Source organism: Cervus elaphus, chromosome 9 (genome assembly GCF_910594005.1).
Source record: "Cervus elaphus chromosome 9, mCerEla1.1, whole genome shotgun sequence".
NCBI classification, from domain to species: domain Eukaryota; kingdom Metazoa; phylum Chordata; class Mammalia; order Artiodactyla; family Cervidae; genus Cervus; species Cervus elaphus.
The window spans coordinates 22,836,827-22,855,390 of NC_057823.1; the positions used below are offsets into that span (position 1 = coordinate 22,836,827).

The 18,564-nt window shown below is 52.0% G+C and overlaps 1 protein-coding gene across 2 annotated transcripts; it reads right to left on the reverse strand.

Moving 5' to 3' along the window:
• Positions 1 to 269: 269 nt before the first annotated feature.
• HMG20B (high mobility group 20B) lies at positions 270 to 5,944 on the reverse strand. Of its 2 annotated transcripts, XM_043911997.1 has the most exons (10): positions 5,858 to 5,944; positions 5,522 to 5,577; positions 4,935 to 5,043; positions 4,243 to 4,446; positions 3,511 to 3,631; positions 3,099 to 3,145; positions 2,754 to 2,826; positions 2,294 to 2,509; positions 1,652 to 1,784; positions 270 to 1,135 (listed from the first exon to the last, which is right to left on the reverse strand). In XM_043911997.1, the coding sequence occupies exons 2-10, from the start codon at positions 5,557 to 5,559 to the stop codon at positions 1,123 to 1,125; spliced, it is 954 nt and encodes a 317-aa protein (XP_043767932.1). In that variant the 5' UTR covers positions 5,560 to 5,577; positions 5,858 to 5,944; the 3' UTR covers positions 270 to 1,122. The 2 variants fall into 2 exon arrangements, with proteins under 2 accessions (XP_043767932.1, XP_043767931.1); XM_043911996.1 differs by lacking the exon at positions 5,858 to 5,944 and having other exon boundaries at positions 4,935 to 5,132; positions 5,522 to 5,851.
• Positions 5,945 to 18,564: the final 12,620 nt, after the last annotated feature.

The window sequence follows — 18,564 nt, forward strand, 5'->3', positions numbered from 1 at the left end:
CAGCAAGTCTGCTTCTTGGGATCTACCCAGAAATAAGAGCAGGTGTTCAAAGAAAAATCTGTATGTGTGTGTTCTCAGCAACATAATTCACAATAGCCAAAAGGTGGAAACAACCCAAGTGTCCATCAACCGGTAATGGGTAAACAAAACATGGGCCACCCACACTATGGAATCTACTCTGCCAGAGAAAGGAAGCAAGCACTGATATACACCACAACATGGACTTTGGGGACATGGCGCTCAGTGAGAGAAGCCAGACACAAAAGACCCACCGTGTGTAATTCCATTTATATAAAACGTCTAGGACAGGTAAATCCAGAGACAGAAAATGGACTAGTGGTTGCCAGGGGCTGGAGAGGGTAGGCCTGGGACCCCAACAGAGGATCCTGGCCCATTCCCCTTTAAAAAAAAAAAAACAAAAAAAAACACATTCATTTAAGTTTGAAATTCAAATTCCACTTTTTTTTTTTTTATTTAAGAAGTCCAGATTGAGTGGTGGCAAAAAACTGCCTCCATGGTGGTTTCTCAGCTGAATGAGCATGGGGTGGTGCCAGCCCCCCCATTCAGGGGTGCAGGAATGCGAGGGTGACAGATAGATGGCCCCGCCAGGAGTGTGAGAGTGTGTCCCTGCAAGGTGCCTGCCCGTGTGGGTACTTAGGGTAACACCTGCCAGGCAGGAGTCCCCGTGTATTAGATGTGGGTTTTCTCTGCCCTGGGTCTGGGAGCTGGTCCCGGGGAGTGGGTGTAGGGTGTGTAACTCTCCCCACACCAGCAGTGTGAACGGCTGTGGGTTTCCTCCTGTCCCAGGTTACACTGCCCCTCGTGTGTTCCCACGTCTGTGTAGTGTGATGTGACCTGTGAGGCCAACAGTCCTGGCTGGGCCCTGGGAGTCTGTGCACAGTGCATGGTGGGTGGGTTTTCTGGGATGGGGACCTGGGGAGATTCAAAGCTAGAGGGATGCTGTAGAAATTTAATTTTAGGGGGGCTAGAGCCCCCAAGGTGCAGGATCAGGCCTGGCCCCAGAGGATGGAACCCCCCCACCCCTCCTCCAGGGGGTGCAACTTGGGGAGGGGCCATGACTGGAGCTTGGTCTTCTCTGGATCCGTGGGGTGGCCAATACCCTCATAGATGCTCACTGTGACAAAAGAAGAGATTAGGTGATGGGGGACCCACATCAGGTCTCAGTCCCATCCCCATACCCCTCTGCTCCTTCAGATGCTAGGGTGGGGGCCTGGAGTTGATCCCACCTATCCTGGTCAGCCAGGAGACACCCAGAAAAACCCACGGAGAAGCTGTGGTGAAGCTCTGGGTCCCCCTCCAGCCAAGGGTGTGCTGGCCCCAAGGTCCCCCAAGCAGCATTTAACATAGTACCAGGCTGAATTAGGGCCCCCCCCAGTAGCTAGGTCAGTAGCCATCTACATCAAACCAGCCCCACCTAGTAGATCCTGCAAGGACTGTGGCCTCGGAATAAGATCTGGCAGCTAGATCAACTTGGCGGCAGCGGCCCCAGACTCCAGAAAGCCCGCTGGAGACCTAAACCCGTTTATGTAGCCAGGCTCCTCCAGGGCGAGTCTAGCTTGAGGTGGTCCCCACGCAAGGCAGCCCAAGCTGGGCTGAACGGACAGGGGGGCAGACCTGCCTAGGTACACACCTGGCGACCTGGGCCAGGATCTCCTTGATGCGGACGATGAGCTTCTCGTGCTGGGCGGGGTCGCGCTCGATGGCGCCGTGCAGCCGGGCCATGTAGAAATCCAGGGTGCTGAGCGTGGGCGTTTCGCCGGTGCCTGGGGAGGCGGGGACACGTCAAACGAGCCCAACGGGGGGTCACCACGGAAACAGTGGGGTCAGTGGGGTCAGATGGGCGCGGTCAGGGAGTCTGGACCTGAATAAATCAAGGTCAACTGTGGCAGAGGTCAGAAGATGGAAGATGGAGAGGGCGGGGTCGTGATGGGGGGATTCGGGGACTGGTGGGGGAGAAGTTGGCCTAGGTCCGCTGAGGAATGAACACGGAAGTTGGACCTGGGGAGAGGCGGGGCGCGAGGGCCACTGTGGGCGGGGCTGGCACGAACAGCGTTGAGTGAGGAAGGGGCCACGGGGGCTTAGGATAGCCGGGAGTAGGGTCAGCAGGGTTTGCTACGCGACTCGGGGCGAAGGGATGCCAGAGTGAGGACTCGCCGGGCGGGGTCAGAGGGGGCGGGAATCGTGGAAGCCGGGGCGGAGCCCGAGGTCGTCGAGGGCGGGACTCGCGGGGTAGGTGGGGCGGGACTCGTTGTTGGGGGCGGGGCCTCCACACCCGGCACTGGCAGCGAAGCGAAGCTGGCGGTGAGCGCCTGGCGCACCGCCTGGAGCTGCTGCTGCAGCGCCAGCGTCCGCCGCTCCTCCAGCGCCAGCTCCTGCTCCAAACGCTCGCGCGCGCTGCTCATGCTCTGCGTGTGCCTCTGCAGCACCGCGTTCTGCTCCTCGAAGGCCACGTTCATCTTCCGCAGGCGCCGCAGCTCCGCCTCCCGCGCTGCAGGCGGGGAGCCGGGTCAGAGCCTGAGGCTTCCCCGCCATCCCCCTGCCGCCTTCCCTCTGCCGGCTTCGCCCTAAGCTGTGCCCCCACGCCAAGCCTTCCGTCACTGCTCTGTCTCCAGCCCCACACCTCAGCAGTCTGGGCTGCGAGGGCAAGAGAGGAAGGCACCCACTGCCTCCCGCCTCGGTGGCGTGCCCTCTTGGTTCAACGCTTGCTTCAAGAACCGCTGGTCAGCGCTTACCTTTGTTTTGGTCCAAGAACTCTTCAGTGAAGATGGGGACGTCGAAAGTTGAGAAGCCATCACAGTCCCCACCCTGGGACGACAGAACAAGGTGGCAATTTTGGGGGGGGGCAGTCAACCCCCCTATGGGACATCCCCTAAGCTTGGGAGGGTCTCCTGAGGCTACCTGGGTCAATGTCCATTTTACTGCCTCCCCCCAATTTGTGTGGGTGCCCCGCCTCCACTCGCACACATCTGTAAGGGGCGCTCACTTCACCCCATGAGCAACGGTTCTTGGTCACCCAGGAGTTTAAACACTCCAGACCTTTCTCACCCAGGTGTTCTCCTTGGAGGAGGGACGCTTACCTTGTGTCCATTCAAAAGGGTATTCATGAGCCCAGAGCCGGAGTCCTCTGGTGGGGGGGGGGGGGGGGGGGAGAGACAGGGTCAGCCTCCCGGGTCTACTCTGACCCCCTGCTTTGCACATGCTGTCCCCTCTGCCTGGAACGCCATTATTTCCACCACCACCCCGCCCCCCCCCTCCCTGCTCATCCTGGGCCAAAGGCCCCTCCTGGGCCCCTCCCCCCACCCTCATTTCCATGTGTGTCCCATCTCAGTACAGATCAGCCCCGTTCACTCACAACTGTCTGGTTACACGTGCCTCGTTCCCACGTGACCGTGAGAGCGCTTTTGAAAGGGGGTGGGGGTGGGGGCGTCGGCCTGGGTCACCTGTCTCAGAGTAAGCACTCAGCTGCCTGAGGGCTGAGGTCCTTCGCACCTTTCTTGATCTTCTTTTCCTGGATCTTCTCCGCACACATCTTGTAGGCTTCTGACTGCTGGTAGGCCCTCAGCTCCTTCATGTACTGCTGCTTCTCCCGTTCAGCCTCGTCCAAGTACCGCTGGCAGGGGCAGCAAGAGAAGGCTCGGCCCAGTGGCAGCAGAGGCCTCGCAGGCTCCATCACTCAGCCCGCTGTGCTACACTTTACCACAGCTCCCTGCTCCCCTCCAGACAAAACTTCTCCCTTCACTCTGCTGCTCAGGCCACCTCCCAACTCCCAGACCTCACTACCTCACCCCAATTTCAGCCTTTCTAAACCACTCCCTGGTGTCTGTCTGCAGGCTCCCACCTCCGGGCTGGCCTGCCCTCCTAAACCCATTTTGCCTGTTGAAATCCCATGTAGAGGGTGCAAGCTGCTGGTGAATTTGTTACATTTCCTTGATGTTTTTGCAAATTTTAAATCAATTACCAGAACTTTTAAATTGTAAGCTTTCTAACAAAAGTTCAGCATCTACCCCCGACTTCTTTTGTAACAGTGTTTATTAACTTTTATGTCTATTCCAGCCAACTGCCACCCTCCCCTCCCTTCAACAAGCTGGAGAGAGCTAACGGGTGGTCAGTCCTCCTGGCAGAAGAAGGGCCTGCCACACCTGTTCCTTAGGGGTAAGTGATGGCGGATGAATGAATGAGTGAGTGAGGGCAGGTCAGTAAGTGGTACCGGGCCGTCCCCACCTGTTTCTCCGCCGGCTGCAGCTTGCTCCACTCGGCACCCAGCATCTTGGTGATCTCGGGAAAGGGCAGGTCCGGGTGGCGCGTCCGGATCTGCTCACGCCGCTCGTTCAGGAAACGCACGTAGCCGGTGACAGGTGCCTTGGGCCCATTCGGCAGGATCTTCTTCCGCTTCTTGCCCTTGGGCCAGCCGCGCTTCTTCACCGGCTGCAGAACCCAGTCGCGCTGTTGGGAGGGTCTGGAGGGCCAGGCACAGAGGGGAAGGGGCGGGGCCCTGGAAGACTTGGGTGGGGCCTAACCACCCAAGGCCTAACCACGAGGTGGGACCCAAAAGGCATGGAAGTATGGCCTGGTCAGGGTTCAGAATTGGGACAGTGGGGTTAAGGAACCCCTGGCCGTGCGTGAAGGGATCAGAGGTACTGGGGACAGAGCATCAACCCAAGGATGGGGTTGGCTTGTGTTGTGGGCGTGTCCCTTGTATGGGCGTGCCTTACTAGCAGAGATTCCCCGGGTAGTGGGCGGGGCCTAGACAGAGTGACAGTGGAGCTCTTGGGGGCGTGGTATCTGGCATGGGGCGGGCCTCAGCTTGGGCAGGGAAATCTGGACTGTGGGCAGAGCCACAGCAAATTCAAATTTAGCTCGGGGCGGAGCTTCAAGGCTAAGGGCCACCAACTCGGCAGTGCAGGGACTCTCACCTCCTCTTCGTGGGACCCCTTCTCTCCGGCCCGCGGGCCGTCGCCGCGCTCTTGCTTGACAGCCACCACGAAGCCACCATGCTGTCCTGGAGCCTTGCCGCTCGCCGGCCTGGAGCCACGGGAAGCCAGGGTCACTCCCACTCCCCACCCCCGACGACGGATTTGGCAGCAAGGGGCCTGAGTCATCAGAAGAGGGCTCTGAGAGGGTCAGGATACGGAGATTGAGACTGGAGCACTAGGGGAGCCATAGGGGACCTCGGAGAGGCTAGAGCTACGGGACGCCAGGGCCTCCCACCCCTTCCCCCACGACGGAAGCGCTGGCAGCTAGCGGCCTGAGTTCTGAGAGCAGGGGTCTGAGGAGGTCAGGATCCGGGGTTAGGGCAGGAGAACTAGAGGAGGCCAGCAGGCCACTCCTGAAAAGGACTGGAGCACGGAGGTTTAGGGGAAGCCCGTGGGAACCCCGAAGTGGGGGGCTCCTGTCCCAAGTCGGAGGAGGCAAGACCCTGGGCGCAGGGGTCGAGGAGCTGCAACGGGACGGGGTGGCTGTAGCCCCAAGTGGGCTGAGGGGGAGGGGATGTCGCACTCACGCTGAGGCCGCGCCGGGCTGCTTGGGGCCGTGGGACATGGCCACTCCCGGCCGCACCTGGAACGTAGACGCGTGGCCAAGTGAGGGTCGCCCAAGCCAGCGATGGCGGGGCTGGCCTGGGGAGCCCCGTAATGCCAGGTCCGGGGCGCCTGGGGGGGCCGGAACCGGGGGCGGGGAGGCCCTCGGGGGCGGGCGCCCCAGGGATCCTTTGTTGGGCGATCGCCCCCCAGGAGGCCTGGGTCCGCCCCCTCCCGACCCAGGAGGGTCCCCGACCCGGCCCTAGGATCCCCGCGCCCCCGCCTCCTCGCAGGGCCCCGAGTTCCGCGGCTGTTTTCACCTCCAAAGAAACTTTCCCGGACCTCTCGGCTGCTACGACGCTCCAACCAACCGCCGGGAGCCCGCCCCTGCCTCCCGCTCCGCCCTGCACCGCCCCCGACATGCTAATAACGACTCGGCGAGCGATCGGATTGGGTATACCCTTCCCTTGGGGCGTGACCATGCAGATGAAGGTCGGCGCGCCCGTTGGTAATTGGCTGCGGTAGCCACTGAGTCGCGTGGGAGGTAAGTAGGGAAGGCTGCAGGCGGGCACGTCAAGTTCGGCTGTGCTCGGCCGCTCTCGGGACCAATCAGGATGTTTTCAGGTTTCGCCGGGTGGAGCCTCTTAAAGGGCCAGCAGGAGCGGCTCAGACGACTCCTCCCCTGCTGAAGGCGAGACTCCCCGCCCCTGCAGGATCCGGAGACCTGTGAGGCCGAGTCCGGCCCCGCCCTAGTTGTCATGGGGACGGTAGTAGGTTGCTAGGGAAGGGGTTAAGGTCTTTTGGAGCAGTCCCTTTCTCCACTGCAAGGTGGGACCTGTTCTTAGCAGACCGGTGGCGAAGTTTCCCGTTTATTGACTTGCTTAAAGCCCCCAACGGGGCCGTGCCCCGCCCTGCATGCAGGGGCTACCCTCCCTCCTGTGAAAGGGCCTCAGCTTTCTCTCCTATGCAATGGAAGCTTTGCACAGGGTCCACGTCCAGAAGGCCGCATGTGGCGAGGCTGAGACCAGGAACTGGGCTGGAAGCAACTAGGAAGAATGTGTTGGGGACAAGAAAGCTGCGAGGACCTCGTGAAGATGGAAGGCCAGGAGACCCTGCTCTGGGATCTTGGGGACCCCCAGGCAGCAGCCTGGTCCTCTTACAGCCTGGACTGTGTTTCCTCTGACCCCAGGATAACTGTGGTCACTGGATGCTCCTGATGGCCCATTAGACCCCAAACAATCTACCCACAGCACTTTCCTGCTCTCGCCTCCTTGCATTTTCCTCCTCACTTACTCCGGCGACCTCAACGTTCCTTAGATATGTCCATTTCATTCATTCCCACCTCTGGACCCTTGCACTTGCTCTTAATGCCCTTTCCCAGATTAAATGTCCCCGTTTCCAGTGAGACATTCCCAGGCTTGTACCGTACCCCATACACCCCATCTTATCTTTGCTCCATATGTTCATTTCCTCCCTATAAGCTGCCTGTTTGCTCATTGCTATATTGCCAGCACCCAGAACAGTGCCCACAGGTGCTGTTAATGCATATATATTGAATAAACAAATGTATAATGTAAATTTCTAATAGGCAGGTGCAGCAGCTTTGGAAAACAGTCTGGCAGTTCTTCAAAAGGTTAAAAAAACAAAACACAGAGTTACCATGCCATGTACCCAGGAGTTAAAGAATGGGCTTGCGATGGGAGCCCCAGGTTCAATCCCTGGATTGAGAAGATTCCCTGGAGAAGGAAATAGCAACCCACTCCAGTAGAGAAAAGCGCCTGGCAAGCTACAGTCTATGGGGTCACAAAGAGTCGGACAGGACTGAGAGACTAAACCACCAGCATCCAGGAATTACCATGCCATGCATGCACTGCACTCCTAGGGACATATCCAAGGGAATTAAAAACATATCCACACAGAAACTTGTACATGAATGTTCACGGCAGCATGATTCACAATAGTGCAAAAGTGGAAACAAACCCAAATGTCTATCAGCTGATGACTAGGTAAATACTGTGGGCCAGCTATCCAATAGAATATTCTTGGCCATAAAAAGGAATAAATTGCTATGTCATGCTAGGACAGGGATATGCCTTGAAAACATTAGGCTCAGTGAAAGATGCCAGTCACAAAAGGTCACACAGTGTATGGTTCCATTTATATGAATTTTCCAGAACTGGCAGCTCCAGAGAGACAGGAAGTGGATTAGTGGTTGCCTGGGGCTAGAACGTCAGCGGGCAGGGGCAAAGGTCATTGGGTTTCTTTTGGGGTGATCAAAACGTTCTAAAATTAGACTGCTTTGATGGCTGCATAACTCCATAAATGTACTAAAGCTCACACAATTGTACACTTTACACAGGTGTATTATCTGGTATGTGAATTAAATCCCAATGAACCTGTTTCTCTAAGAGGCATCCCAGAGCCGAGGAAGATAAGCTGTGCCCTGGAATCTTGACAGACCCAAATTCCACACCCTGCTCTGTTGCTTCATCAGATGTGGGACTTCCCACACCTGCTTGCCTCTCTCTGCTGGGTTAGAAAGTATCTAGGTGGGAATTCCAGCTAGGAGAATAGGAAAGACCCACCCTCCAGGCCCTGCCTCTTTGGCTTGATTGACAAAGCTGATGTTGCCATAGAAACCTGTCCTTCCACTCCCAAGGTACCACACAAGGAATTCAGGGGTCTTCCCATGCATGGAAAAGAAATGAAAGGTCTTGAGGTTGATTTTTAAAAAATTTTTATTGGCATATAGTTGATTTACAACGTTGTGTTAGTTTCAGGTTTACAGCAAATTGAATCAGTTATACGTATACATATATCCACTCTTTTTTATTTTTATTTTTTTTTCCACTCTTTTTTAGATTCTTTTCCTGTACAGGCTATTACAGAGTATTGAGTAGAGCTTCCTGTGCTGTACAGTAGGTCCTTAATTGTTATCTATTTTATATATACTAGTGTATATATCAATCCCAATCTCCCAACCTATTGATGTCGATTTTGAAAGCAGTTTGGAGCTCCTTGGCATCAGGACAAATTTCTTGCTGCGTGGGGATTTTCTGGGAAAAACAAAAGTGTCTTGAATCCAAATGGCATTGCATCCACTCCAATGCATGTGATCCAGATACACACCCGTCCCCAAGAAACAACATGTAAGAAGCAGCATTTCTACTGTTTGACTTTATATTTTTCATTCTTTGATCTAAAAGCAGATCGTTTGGCCCCCAAAGTATAAATAGGTTTTTCCTTAGCCACAAACTTCTCTCAAGTCCTAGCTCTCAATAAAACCAGGTTCTCTAGCTGTCTAACCTCGTATAATTTCATGTTAGTTTCTTTGCATTCATTTCTAGGTTCCATTTGGAAATTTTTTAAAAAATAGATTTTTATTTATTTGGCTGCATTGGATCTTACTTGTGGCATCCAGGCCCAGTTGCTCCACAATGTGGAATCTTAGTTCCCCAACCAGGGATCGAACCAGCATCCCCTGCCACTGAAAGAAGCGTTCTTAACCACTGGACCACCAGGGAAGTACCTGGAAATTTTTATCGTGTGAAACCGCGAAGGGGACCCCAATTTGTCACCTGAGGAATACAAGATCCATTAAGGATGACTTAACTGTCTTTGTGAAGTTAATTTTATGATGCAAGCAATGTGCAAATTCATTTCATTTGTACAAATTAAAGTAGTGTGTGAAGGCTACCAGATCCATACCATATTCCCCCTTATCAGCTTATTACATTTCTTACCAAAACTTTTCCTACCTATTCAGTTCAGTTCAGTCGCTCAGTCGTGTCCAACTCTTTGCGACCCCACGAACCGCAGCACAACAGGCCTCCCTGTCCATCACCAACTCTAGGAGTTCACCCAAACCCACGTCCATCGAGTCGGTGATGCCATCCAGCCATCTCATCCTCTGTCGTCCCCTTCTCCTGCCCTCAATCTATCCCATCATCAGGGTCTTTTCAAATGAGTCAGCTCTTCGCATCAGGTGGCCAAAGTATTGGAGTTTCAGCTTCAGCATCAGTCCTTCCAATGAACACCCAGGACTGATCTCCTTTAGGATGGACTGGTTGGATCTCCTTGCAGTCCAAGGGACTCCCAAGAGTCTTCTCCAACACCACAGTTCAAAAGCATAAATTCTTCTGTGCTCAGCTTTCTTTATAGTCCAACTCTCACATCCACACATGACCACTGGAAAAACCATAGCCTTAACTAGACAGACTTTTGTTGGCAAAGTAATGTCCCTGCTTTTTAATATGCTGTCTAGGTTGGTCATAACTTTCCTTCCAAGGAGTAAGCGTCTTTTAATTTCATGGCTGCAATCACCATCTGCAGTGATTTTGGAGCCAAGAAAAATAAAGTCAGCCACTATTTCCACTGTTTCCCCATCTATTTGCCATGAAGTGATGGGACCGCATGCCATGATCTTAGTTTTCTGAATGTTGAGCTTTAAGCCAACTTTTTCACTCTCCCCTTTCACTTTCATCAAGAGGCTATTTAGTTCTTCACTTTCTGCCATAAGGGTGGTGTCATCTGCATATCTGAGGTTGCTGATATTTCTCCCGGCAATCTTGATTCCAGCTTGTGCTTCCTCCAGCCCAGCGTTTCTCATGATGTACTCTGCATATAAGTTAAATAAGCAGGGTGACAATATACAGGCTTGACGTACCCCTTTTCCTATTTGGAACCAGTCTGTTGTTCCATGTCCAGTTCTAACTGTTGCTTCCTGACCTGCATACAGGTTTCTCAAGAGGCAGGTCAGATGGTCTGGTATTCCCATCTCTTTCAGAATTTTCCACAGTTTATTGTGATCCACACAGTCAAAGGCTTGGGCATAGTCAATAAAGCAGAAATAGATGTTTTTCTGGAACTCTCTTGCTTTTTTGATGATCCAGCGGATGTTGGCAATTTGATCTCTGGTTCCTCTGCCTTTTCTAAAACCAGCTTGAACATCTGGAAGTTCGTGGTTCACGTATTGCTGAAGGCTGGCTTGGAGAATTTTAAGCATTACTTTACTAGCGTGTGAGATGAGTGCAATTGTGAGGTAGTTTGAGCATTCTTTGGGATTGCCTTTCTTTGGGATTGGAATGAAAACTGTCCTTTTCCAGTCCTGTGACCACTGCTGAGTTTTCCAAATTTGCTGGCATATTGAGTGCAGCACTTTCACAGCGTCATCTTTTAGGATTTGAAATAGCTCAGCTGGTATTCCATCACCTCCACTAGCTTTGTTTGTAGTGATGCTTCCTAAGGCCCACTTGACTTCACATTCCAGGATGTCTGGCTCTAGGTGAGTGAGTGAACACACCATCGTGATTATCTGGGTCATGAAGATCTTTTTTATACAGTTCTGAGTATTGCCACCTCTTCTTAATATCTTCTGCTTCCGTTAGGTCCCTTTATTGTGCCCATCTTTGCAGGAAATATTCCCTTGGTATCTCTAATTTTCTTGAAGAGATCTCTAGTCTTTCCCATTCTATTGTTTTCCTCTATTTCTTTGCACTGATTGCTGAGGAAGGCTTTCTTATCTCTCCTTGCTATTCTTTGGAACTCTGCATTCAAATGGGTATATCCTTCCTTTTCTCCTTTGCTTTTCGCTTCCCTTCTTGTCACAGCTATTTGTAAGGCCTCCTAAGACAGCCATTTTGCTTTTTTGCATTTCTTTTTTTGGGGATGGTCTTGATTCCTGTCTCCTGTACAGTGTCACAAACCTCCATCCATAGTTCATCAGGCACTCTATCTATCAGATCTAGTCCCTTGAATCTATTTCTCACTTCCACTGTATAGTCATAATGGATTTGATTTAGATCATACCTGAACGGTCTAGTGGTTTTCTCCACTTTCTTCAATTTCAATCTGAATTTGGCAATAAGGAGTTCATGACCTGAGCCACAGTCAGCTCCCAGTCTTGTTTTTGCTGACTGTATAGAGCTTCTCCATCTTTGGCTGCAAAGAATATAATCAATCTGATTTCGGTGTTGACCATCTGGTGAGGTCCATGTGTAGAGTCTTTTCTTTTGTTGTTGGAAGAGGGTGTTTGCTATGACCAGTGCGTTCTCTTGGAAGAACTCTATTAGCCTTTGCCCTGCTTCATTCCATACTCCAAGGCCAAGTTTGCCTGTTACTCCAGGTGTTTCTTGACTTCCTACTTTTGCATTCCAGTTCCCTATAATGAAAAGGACATCTTTTGGGGGTGTTAGTTCTAGAGGGTCTTGTAGGTCTTCATAGAACTGTTCAACTTCAGCTTCTTTGGCGTTACTGGTTGAGGCATAGACTTGGATTACTGTGATATTTAATGGTTTGCCTTGGAAACGAACAGAGATCATTCTGTCGTTTTAGAGATTGCATCCAAGTACTGCATTTTGGACTCTTTTGTTGACTATGATGGCTACTCCATTTCTTCTAAGGGATTCCTGCCCACAGTAGTAGATATAATGGACATCTGAGTTAAATTCACCCATTCCAGTCCATCTTAGTTCACTGATTCCTAGAATGTTGATGTTTACTCTTGTCATCTCCTGTTTGACCACTTCCAATTTGCCTTGATTCATGGACCTAACATATACACACACATATTCTGTAAGTCTCATAGGGCTATAGGAACAAGGCACCACAAACTGGGGGACTTGGAAAACTGAAATTTATTTTAAAAAATAATAATAGGGGCTTCCCCAGTGGCTTAGTGGTAAAGAATCCACAACCAATGCAGGAGACACAGGTTCCATTCCTGGTCCAGGAAGATCCCACATGCCTCAGAACAACTAAGCTGGTGCAACACAACTACTGAGCCTGTGCTCAAGAGCCTGGGAGCCACGACTGCTGAAGCCCGAATGTCCTAACGCCCAGGAGAGGCCACTGCAATGAGAAGTGCGCACAGCAACAAAGGGCAGCCCCCACTTGAGGAAACTGGAGGAAAGCCCACGCAGCAATGGAGACCTAGCTCGGCCAGAAATAAATAATTTTTAAATGGTTTCTTTTTTCCATTTATTTTTATTAGTTGGAGGCTAATTACTTTACAATATTGTAGTGGTTTTTGCCATACATTGACATGAATCAGCCATGGATTTACATGTGTTCCCCATCCTAAACCCCCTCCCGCCTCCCTCTCCATCCCATCCCTCTGGGTCTTCCCAGTGCACCAGCCCTGAGCACTTGTCTCATATACCCAACCTGGGCTAGTGAATGGTTAAAATATTAATAATAATAAGTAAAAAGGACTTCCCTGGCAGTCCAGTGGTTAAGACTCTGGGCTTCCACTGCAGGAGGCATGGGTTCAATCCCTGGTCAGGGAAGCTCTGCCTGCCCTGTAGTGTGGGGGAAAAAAAAAAACAAAACAGAGTTATGGGGACCAGAAGTTCAAGACCAAGGGCTTGGTCAGGACTGGTTCCTTCTGAGGCTGTGAGTCTGGTCCATGCTCTTTGAGCTCTCCCAGCTTCTGGGGCATCTCTTAGCCATCTGCAACCTTCCTTGGCTTGTACAAGCATCACTGCATCCTCACCTTCACGTTTACATGATGTTCCTGTGCGTGTATGTATTTCCAAATTTCCCCTTTTTATTAGGTCATGAGTTGTATTGTATTGGGAACCATCCTACTCCAACTGTGACTCATGTTAACTCATTACATCTACAATGACTCCATCTCCAAATAAGGTCACATTTGAGGTCCTGGGGATTAGGACTTTCACCTGGGAAGGTTGGGGGCCCAAAGCAAAGCACAGCACACACACACACAGACACACACAGACACACACACGGGTGTGAATGCACTCCTAAAAGGAATGTGAGCTCACATCTTGCTTTTTTTTTTTTTTTTCCCACACCAAGAAGCATGTGGGATTTTAGTTCCCTGACCAGGGAGTGAGCCTGTGCCCCTCTGCAGTGGAAGCCTGCAGTCTTACCCACTGGACCGCCAGCGGAGTCCCACAGCTTGCTTCCTGTGATCATATGATCAATCACGCCGAGAACATCCTCTGCAAACTCTTGAGTTCGCAGCCTTTGGCCCAGTGGCTTTATATGTGAAGCCCAGAGCCCTGCCTCTGGGGCTGAGTAATTTTCCACAGCAGGACCTCATCACCGCCTGTGTAATGAGTTCTGGCAACTTCTGGTCCTTCTTCATATGACTGTATTGCCGCCTTTGTTTCAAACGTTCCGGACCAGCTGTCTGGACCCCTTTTCCAGCGTAGCTAGGAAAACATGAAGTTACGCGTGGTGCCTCCCACCGCCAGCCTTCAAGACCCGCCTCTTTGGCTTGATCGACAAGGCAGGCGTTGGGGCGGGGTTACGGTTAGCGGAGCTTTTTGTTTTGTTTTTGTTTTGCGGGGCTGCGCTGTGCAGCATGCGGGATCTTAGTTCTTCGACCAGGGATAGAACCCGTTCTCCCTGCATTGGGAGCAGAGTCAACCACTGGACAACCAGAGACGTCATTCCCATAACCCGCGCCTCCGCGTTTACGTTCTTAATACTTATTTGCCAGCACCGGGCGCTTCTCCATCCCCAGGAAGGATCAGGATGCGGTCGGCGCTCTCGTGATATCTGCGCCTTCCTTAGGCTCTTTTACAGAGTGAATTTAATTCAGGGGATTGCCGTCGTGAGCAATGAAGGGCCAAGGAGGCAAAAGCGAAACGCAGAGGCAACCGCTGTCGGAAGGAAGGGGTGTGGGAACGGGGTCTCAGTCCTTTGGGGAGGGGACAACGCCCCCCCCCCCCACCGCTGCTGCTGCACCCTCCTGGGTTCAGGGAGGCGGCGCTGAGGCCCACCTCTGTGACTTGGGCAATTTACCAAACTCTCTGTGCCTCAGTTTGTCCCACCGCAAAGTGGGCTAATAAGCATGTCTGCCTGTATGAGGTCGTCGGAAGGATTTAACGAGTTTAATTCAAGCACAGTGCTCCATAAAGCATTGGTTACTCCTGTCCACGGAGACTGAAGCCTCTGGTACAGAGAATTTTCTAGCATAGTGGTTTCCACCCAGGGGTAATTCAGCGCCCCTCCTACCCCCACCCTGGGGTCTGATGTCTAGAGACATTTTTGGTTGTCGTGTCTGGGGCGGGTGGGGCTGCTCCTAGCATACCCGGTGAAGGCCAGAAGTGGTGTCATGCCCAGGACAGCCCCCACCACAAAGAACAATCCAGTGCCACGTGTAAGCAGTGAACAGGATTGGGAAACCCTGTTCAAGGGCCCAGGAAGTGCTCTATCTGCCTGATCCCCTTAAGGTCTCCCAACAACTCTAATCAGAGTTGCTCCTCTTCCTTGGTGACTCAGTGGTAAAGAATTCGCCTACAATGCAGGAACTGTAGGAGGTGGGGGTCGATCCCTGGGTCGAGAAGATACCCTGGAGGAGGACATGGCAACCCACTCCAGTATTCTTGCCTGGAGAATCCCATGGACAGAGGAGCCTGGCAGGCTAGAGTCTCAAAGAGTCGGACACAACTGAGCATCATACACACTCTCACCTCCATTTTATAGAAAGGGGAAACTATGACCCTGTAGCTTGCACAAAACTGCCTGGTTTGATCTTGGCTGTGGGCCCTGGGATGTAAGGAAATTTTTTTTGCGTGTTGGAACCTTCCTCCTCTGAGTGTCCGCCCACCCCTCACTCATTTTGACCTGAGAAGATCAAAGGTCAGAGAGAAGATCAAAGCAAGCACCTTCCTGATGCTGGATGGGGGCTGCCAGGTCATCTGATCCGCAGCTGGAGGAGGAGAGCCTCGGGTCTGGCGTCTGAGGCGGCTGTGGACGCTCTGGGGGCATCAAAGCATGTCTGGATCTCTCCTGAACACAAGCCTGTCTGTCCTTCCTTTTGTCCTACCCAAGGGCTCAGCATTTATCTCTCCTTCCTGGCATCCCTTCCCCTAGGCATGGCCTTCTCTGATCTTCCCAGCAAATCTGACCCCATCCCCCTTATTAGGAGGGCCTACATGCCCCCCACTGGTGTCTACCCAGGCATCTGAGGCCTGATCTGGGATAGACCACCTTCACCTCCATTCCCACCCCTACAGGCTTTTTTTTTTTTTTAACTTATTTTTGGCTGTGCTGGACCTTTGTTGCGGCATGGGAACTTTCTCTAGTTGCTGTGCGTGGTCTTCTCATTGCAGTGGCTTCTCTTGAGCCTTCTCATTGCAGTGGCTCCTGGGCTCTAGAGCATGTGGCTCAGTAGTTGTGGCACATCGGCTTAGTTGCCCCATAACATGTGGGATCTTCCCAGACCAGGGATCAAACCCATGTCCCCTGCGTTGGCAGGCTGATTCTTAGCCACTGGACCACCAGAGAAGTCCCCCCATAGACTTTTTATCTGATTCTCCCCACCTTTTCAAAACTCTATTGTGGCTCAGTGACCTGAGGGTAATGTCCCAACACCTCTGACGTTCTGTCACCCTTCCTGGTCTGATTCTTCCAGTCCCAGAACAGATCATGGTGGGGCTTGGAAGGTGTGGCTCTGCCCTCACTTAGAACTAGGGGCTTCAGAATCTTTGGGGCTCCAGCGTCACTCAGGCTGAGACCAGATCCAGTGAGTGAATGAGTTCATTCATTAATTAATCAGTTCATGAATGAATGAATGATGATGCTCGGGGACAGCTCCCTGGCTCCCCTAGCATCAGCATCAGTCTTGTTCCTGTCATCCCCACAGAGTCAACTTCCCTGGTGACTCAGACTGAAAAGAATCTGCTTGCAATGCAGGAAACCGGGTTTGATCCCTGGGTGGGGAAGATCCCTTGGAGAAGGGCATGGCAACCCACTCCAGTATTCTTGCCTGGAGAATCCCATGGACAGAGGAGCCTGGTGAGCTACAGTCCATGTGGTCACAAAAAGTCAGACACGACTGAGCGACTAACAGTCGCCAGAGTCAGGGCCAAGAAGTACTAGCTGGCTTCAATAGACCGAAAACCCAGAAATGAGAGATGTGTTGGTACTTCCACCAAACAGCCCCTCCTCCCCCTATTGGATCTGCCCCCCAGGGGCTGCCAGGTTGATGCCTTGGGTTCCTGATCCACACAGGAGGCTGATAAAAGAGGGAAAACAACCATCTTTTACCCACCAGGTGAGACCTCTCCTGAAAGTGAATAATTAACTCAAAGATATTGGAAGTCACAGGGAATTCAGTTGGAATCTTGAATCCACCTCTTGTCAGCTGCTTGCTCTCTGGCAAGGAATTTCTGTCTGAGCCTCAGTTTTCTCATCTGTAAAATGGGTGTTAAGTGTTGAGGTAAGAAAAGAGAGGGGAAATGCAAATAAAAAGCTTAGGCTAATCGGGTTGTATTTATTTTTTATTTTATTTGTTTGGCAGTGCTACATGGCATGTGGGATATTCCTGCAACCAGGGGTTGAACCCACGCCCCCTCCTGTGGGGCTTCTCAGGCGGCTCAGTGGTAAAGAATCTGCCTGTCAATGCAGGAGGCTCAGGAAACTTATGTTCGATACCTGGGTTGAGAAGATCCCCTGGAGGAGGAAATGGCAACCCACTCAAATATTCTTGCCTGAAAAATCCCATGAACAGAGGAGCCTGGCAGGCTACAGTCCACAGGGTCACAAAGGGTGGGCTATGACTGAGCGGCTGAGCACACCCCGGCAGTGGAAGTACGGAGTCTCAACCACTGGACCACCAGAGAAGTCCACTAGTAGTGTTAAAGTCGTCTTCTGGGGACTTCCCGCTTCTATGCAGGGGGCTCAAGTTCAATCCCTGTTGGAGAACCAAGATCCCACATGCCTCAGAGGGTGGCCGAAAGTTGAAGGAAAAAACCCCAAAATCGAAAGGAAGCAACCTTGGCCGGGAGGAAATGTGGTTCTCTGATCTCTCCTTATCTGTTTATCAGAGATCTGGGTCTACCCCTATCTCCTCTCTTTTTCTACCAGGCTATCTCTCTTGAAGCCACTATTTCCCATTCACACCCATTTCAGCTCCTTTCCATGAAAAAATGTGTGTGGCAGTAGGTGGTCCGCATCAGTGTCAAGGTCTGGGCTGGGCACCCCTTGGGTTGCTTGAGCCTCAAGTTTATCTTTTGCTTTTTCTTCTTTTTCCAGCATGGGGGTCAAATCCACAACCTATGTAGTGGAAGCGCGGGGTCTTAACCACTGGACCCCCAAGTAAGTCCCATGAGCTTTAAGTTTATAGATGGGTTCCCCTCTGTTTCCCAATTTCTGTCTGCATTTTTCTGTATTTCTGATTCTTTGCCTATATGTCCACTACTCAATCGTTTGACAGATATTTCTTGAGTTCCTACTATGTGCCAGGCATCACTGGGGACAACCCAATGACTAAGAGTGTATTCACAAGGATCATGGTCCAGTGGGGAAGACAAAGGGTTACAAATGTAGCAGGAGAGAGCAGGATACTGTGGAACCCAGAGTAATAACTGAGTGGGGAGGAGAGGGTGCTGAAAAGGCTTTCTGGCTGAGAATATTAAGCACTGACGTTTATATCCATTTAAAAAAATTTTATTTTATTTATTTGGCTGCACCAGGTCTTAGTTGTGGCATGCAGCATCTAATTCTATGATCAGGGATCAAACCCAGGCCCCCTGCATTGGGAGGGCGGAGTCTTAGCCCCTGGACCACCAGGGAAGTCCCAGGACGCTTAGATCCTTTTAAACATACATTATACCCATCCTAGAGCTGGGGAGTCCCAGGAAGAGATGGGGTTCGTCCCAGCAGGAGGAGCTCGGAGTGGATGGGACTGGACCTGGATCCTGGCCTCTGGTTCCGGAGTGCAGGTTTTAAACCACTGCTGGTGGAGGCCCGGAGGCCAGAGGGAACTGCACCCAACGCTTGGAGGAACTTGAAATTGTGTGCGCGATGACCCAATCGTGGCGAGGGGTGCGCGGGTGGGGGGGTGGTGAGGGTAGGCGTTGGAAGGAGGATGGAGAGGAGTTCAGAGCGCTGGCCTCAGAGTCGCATGCACCTGACTCACGAGGAGCTCCAAGGCGATGTCTCGCCTGTGAAATTGGAGACTTGCTCCGCCTCCTGCTCTGCTGGGAGGAGAAAATCCACGTGGGCGCTTGGCACGATCAGCGCTCATAAATGCCAGCTGGTGTTAATATTT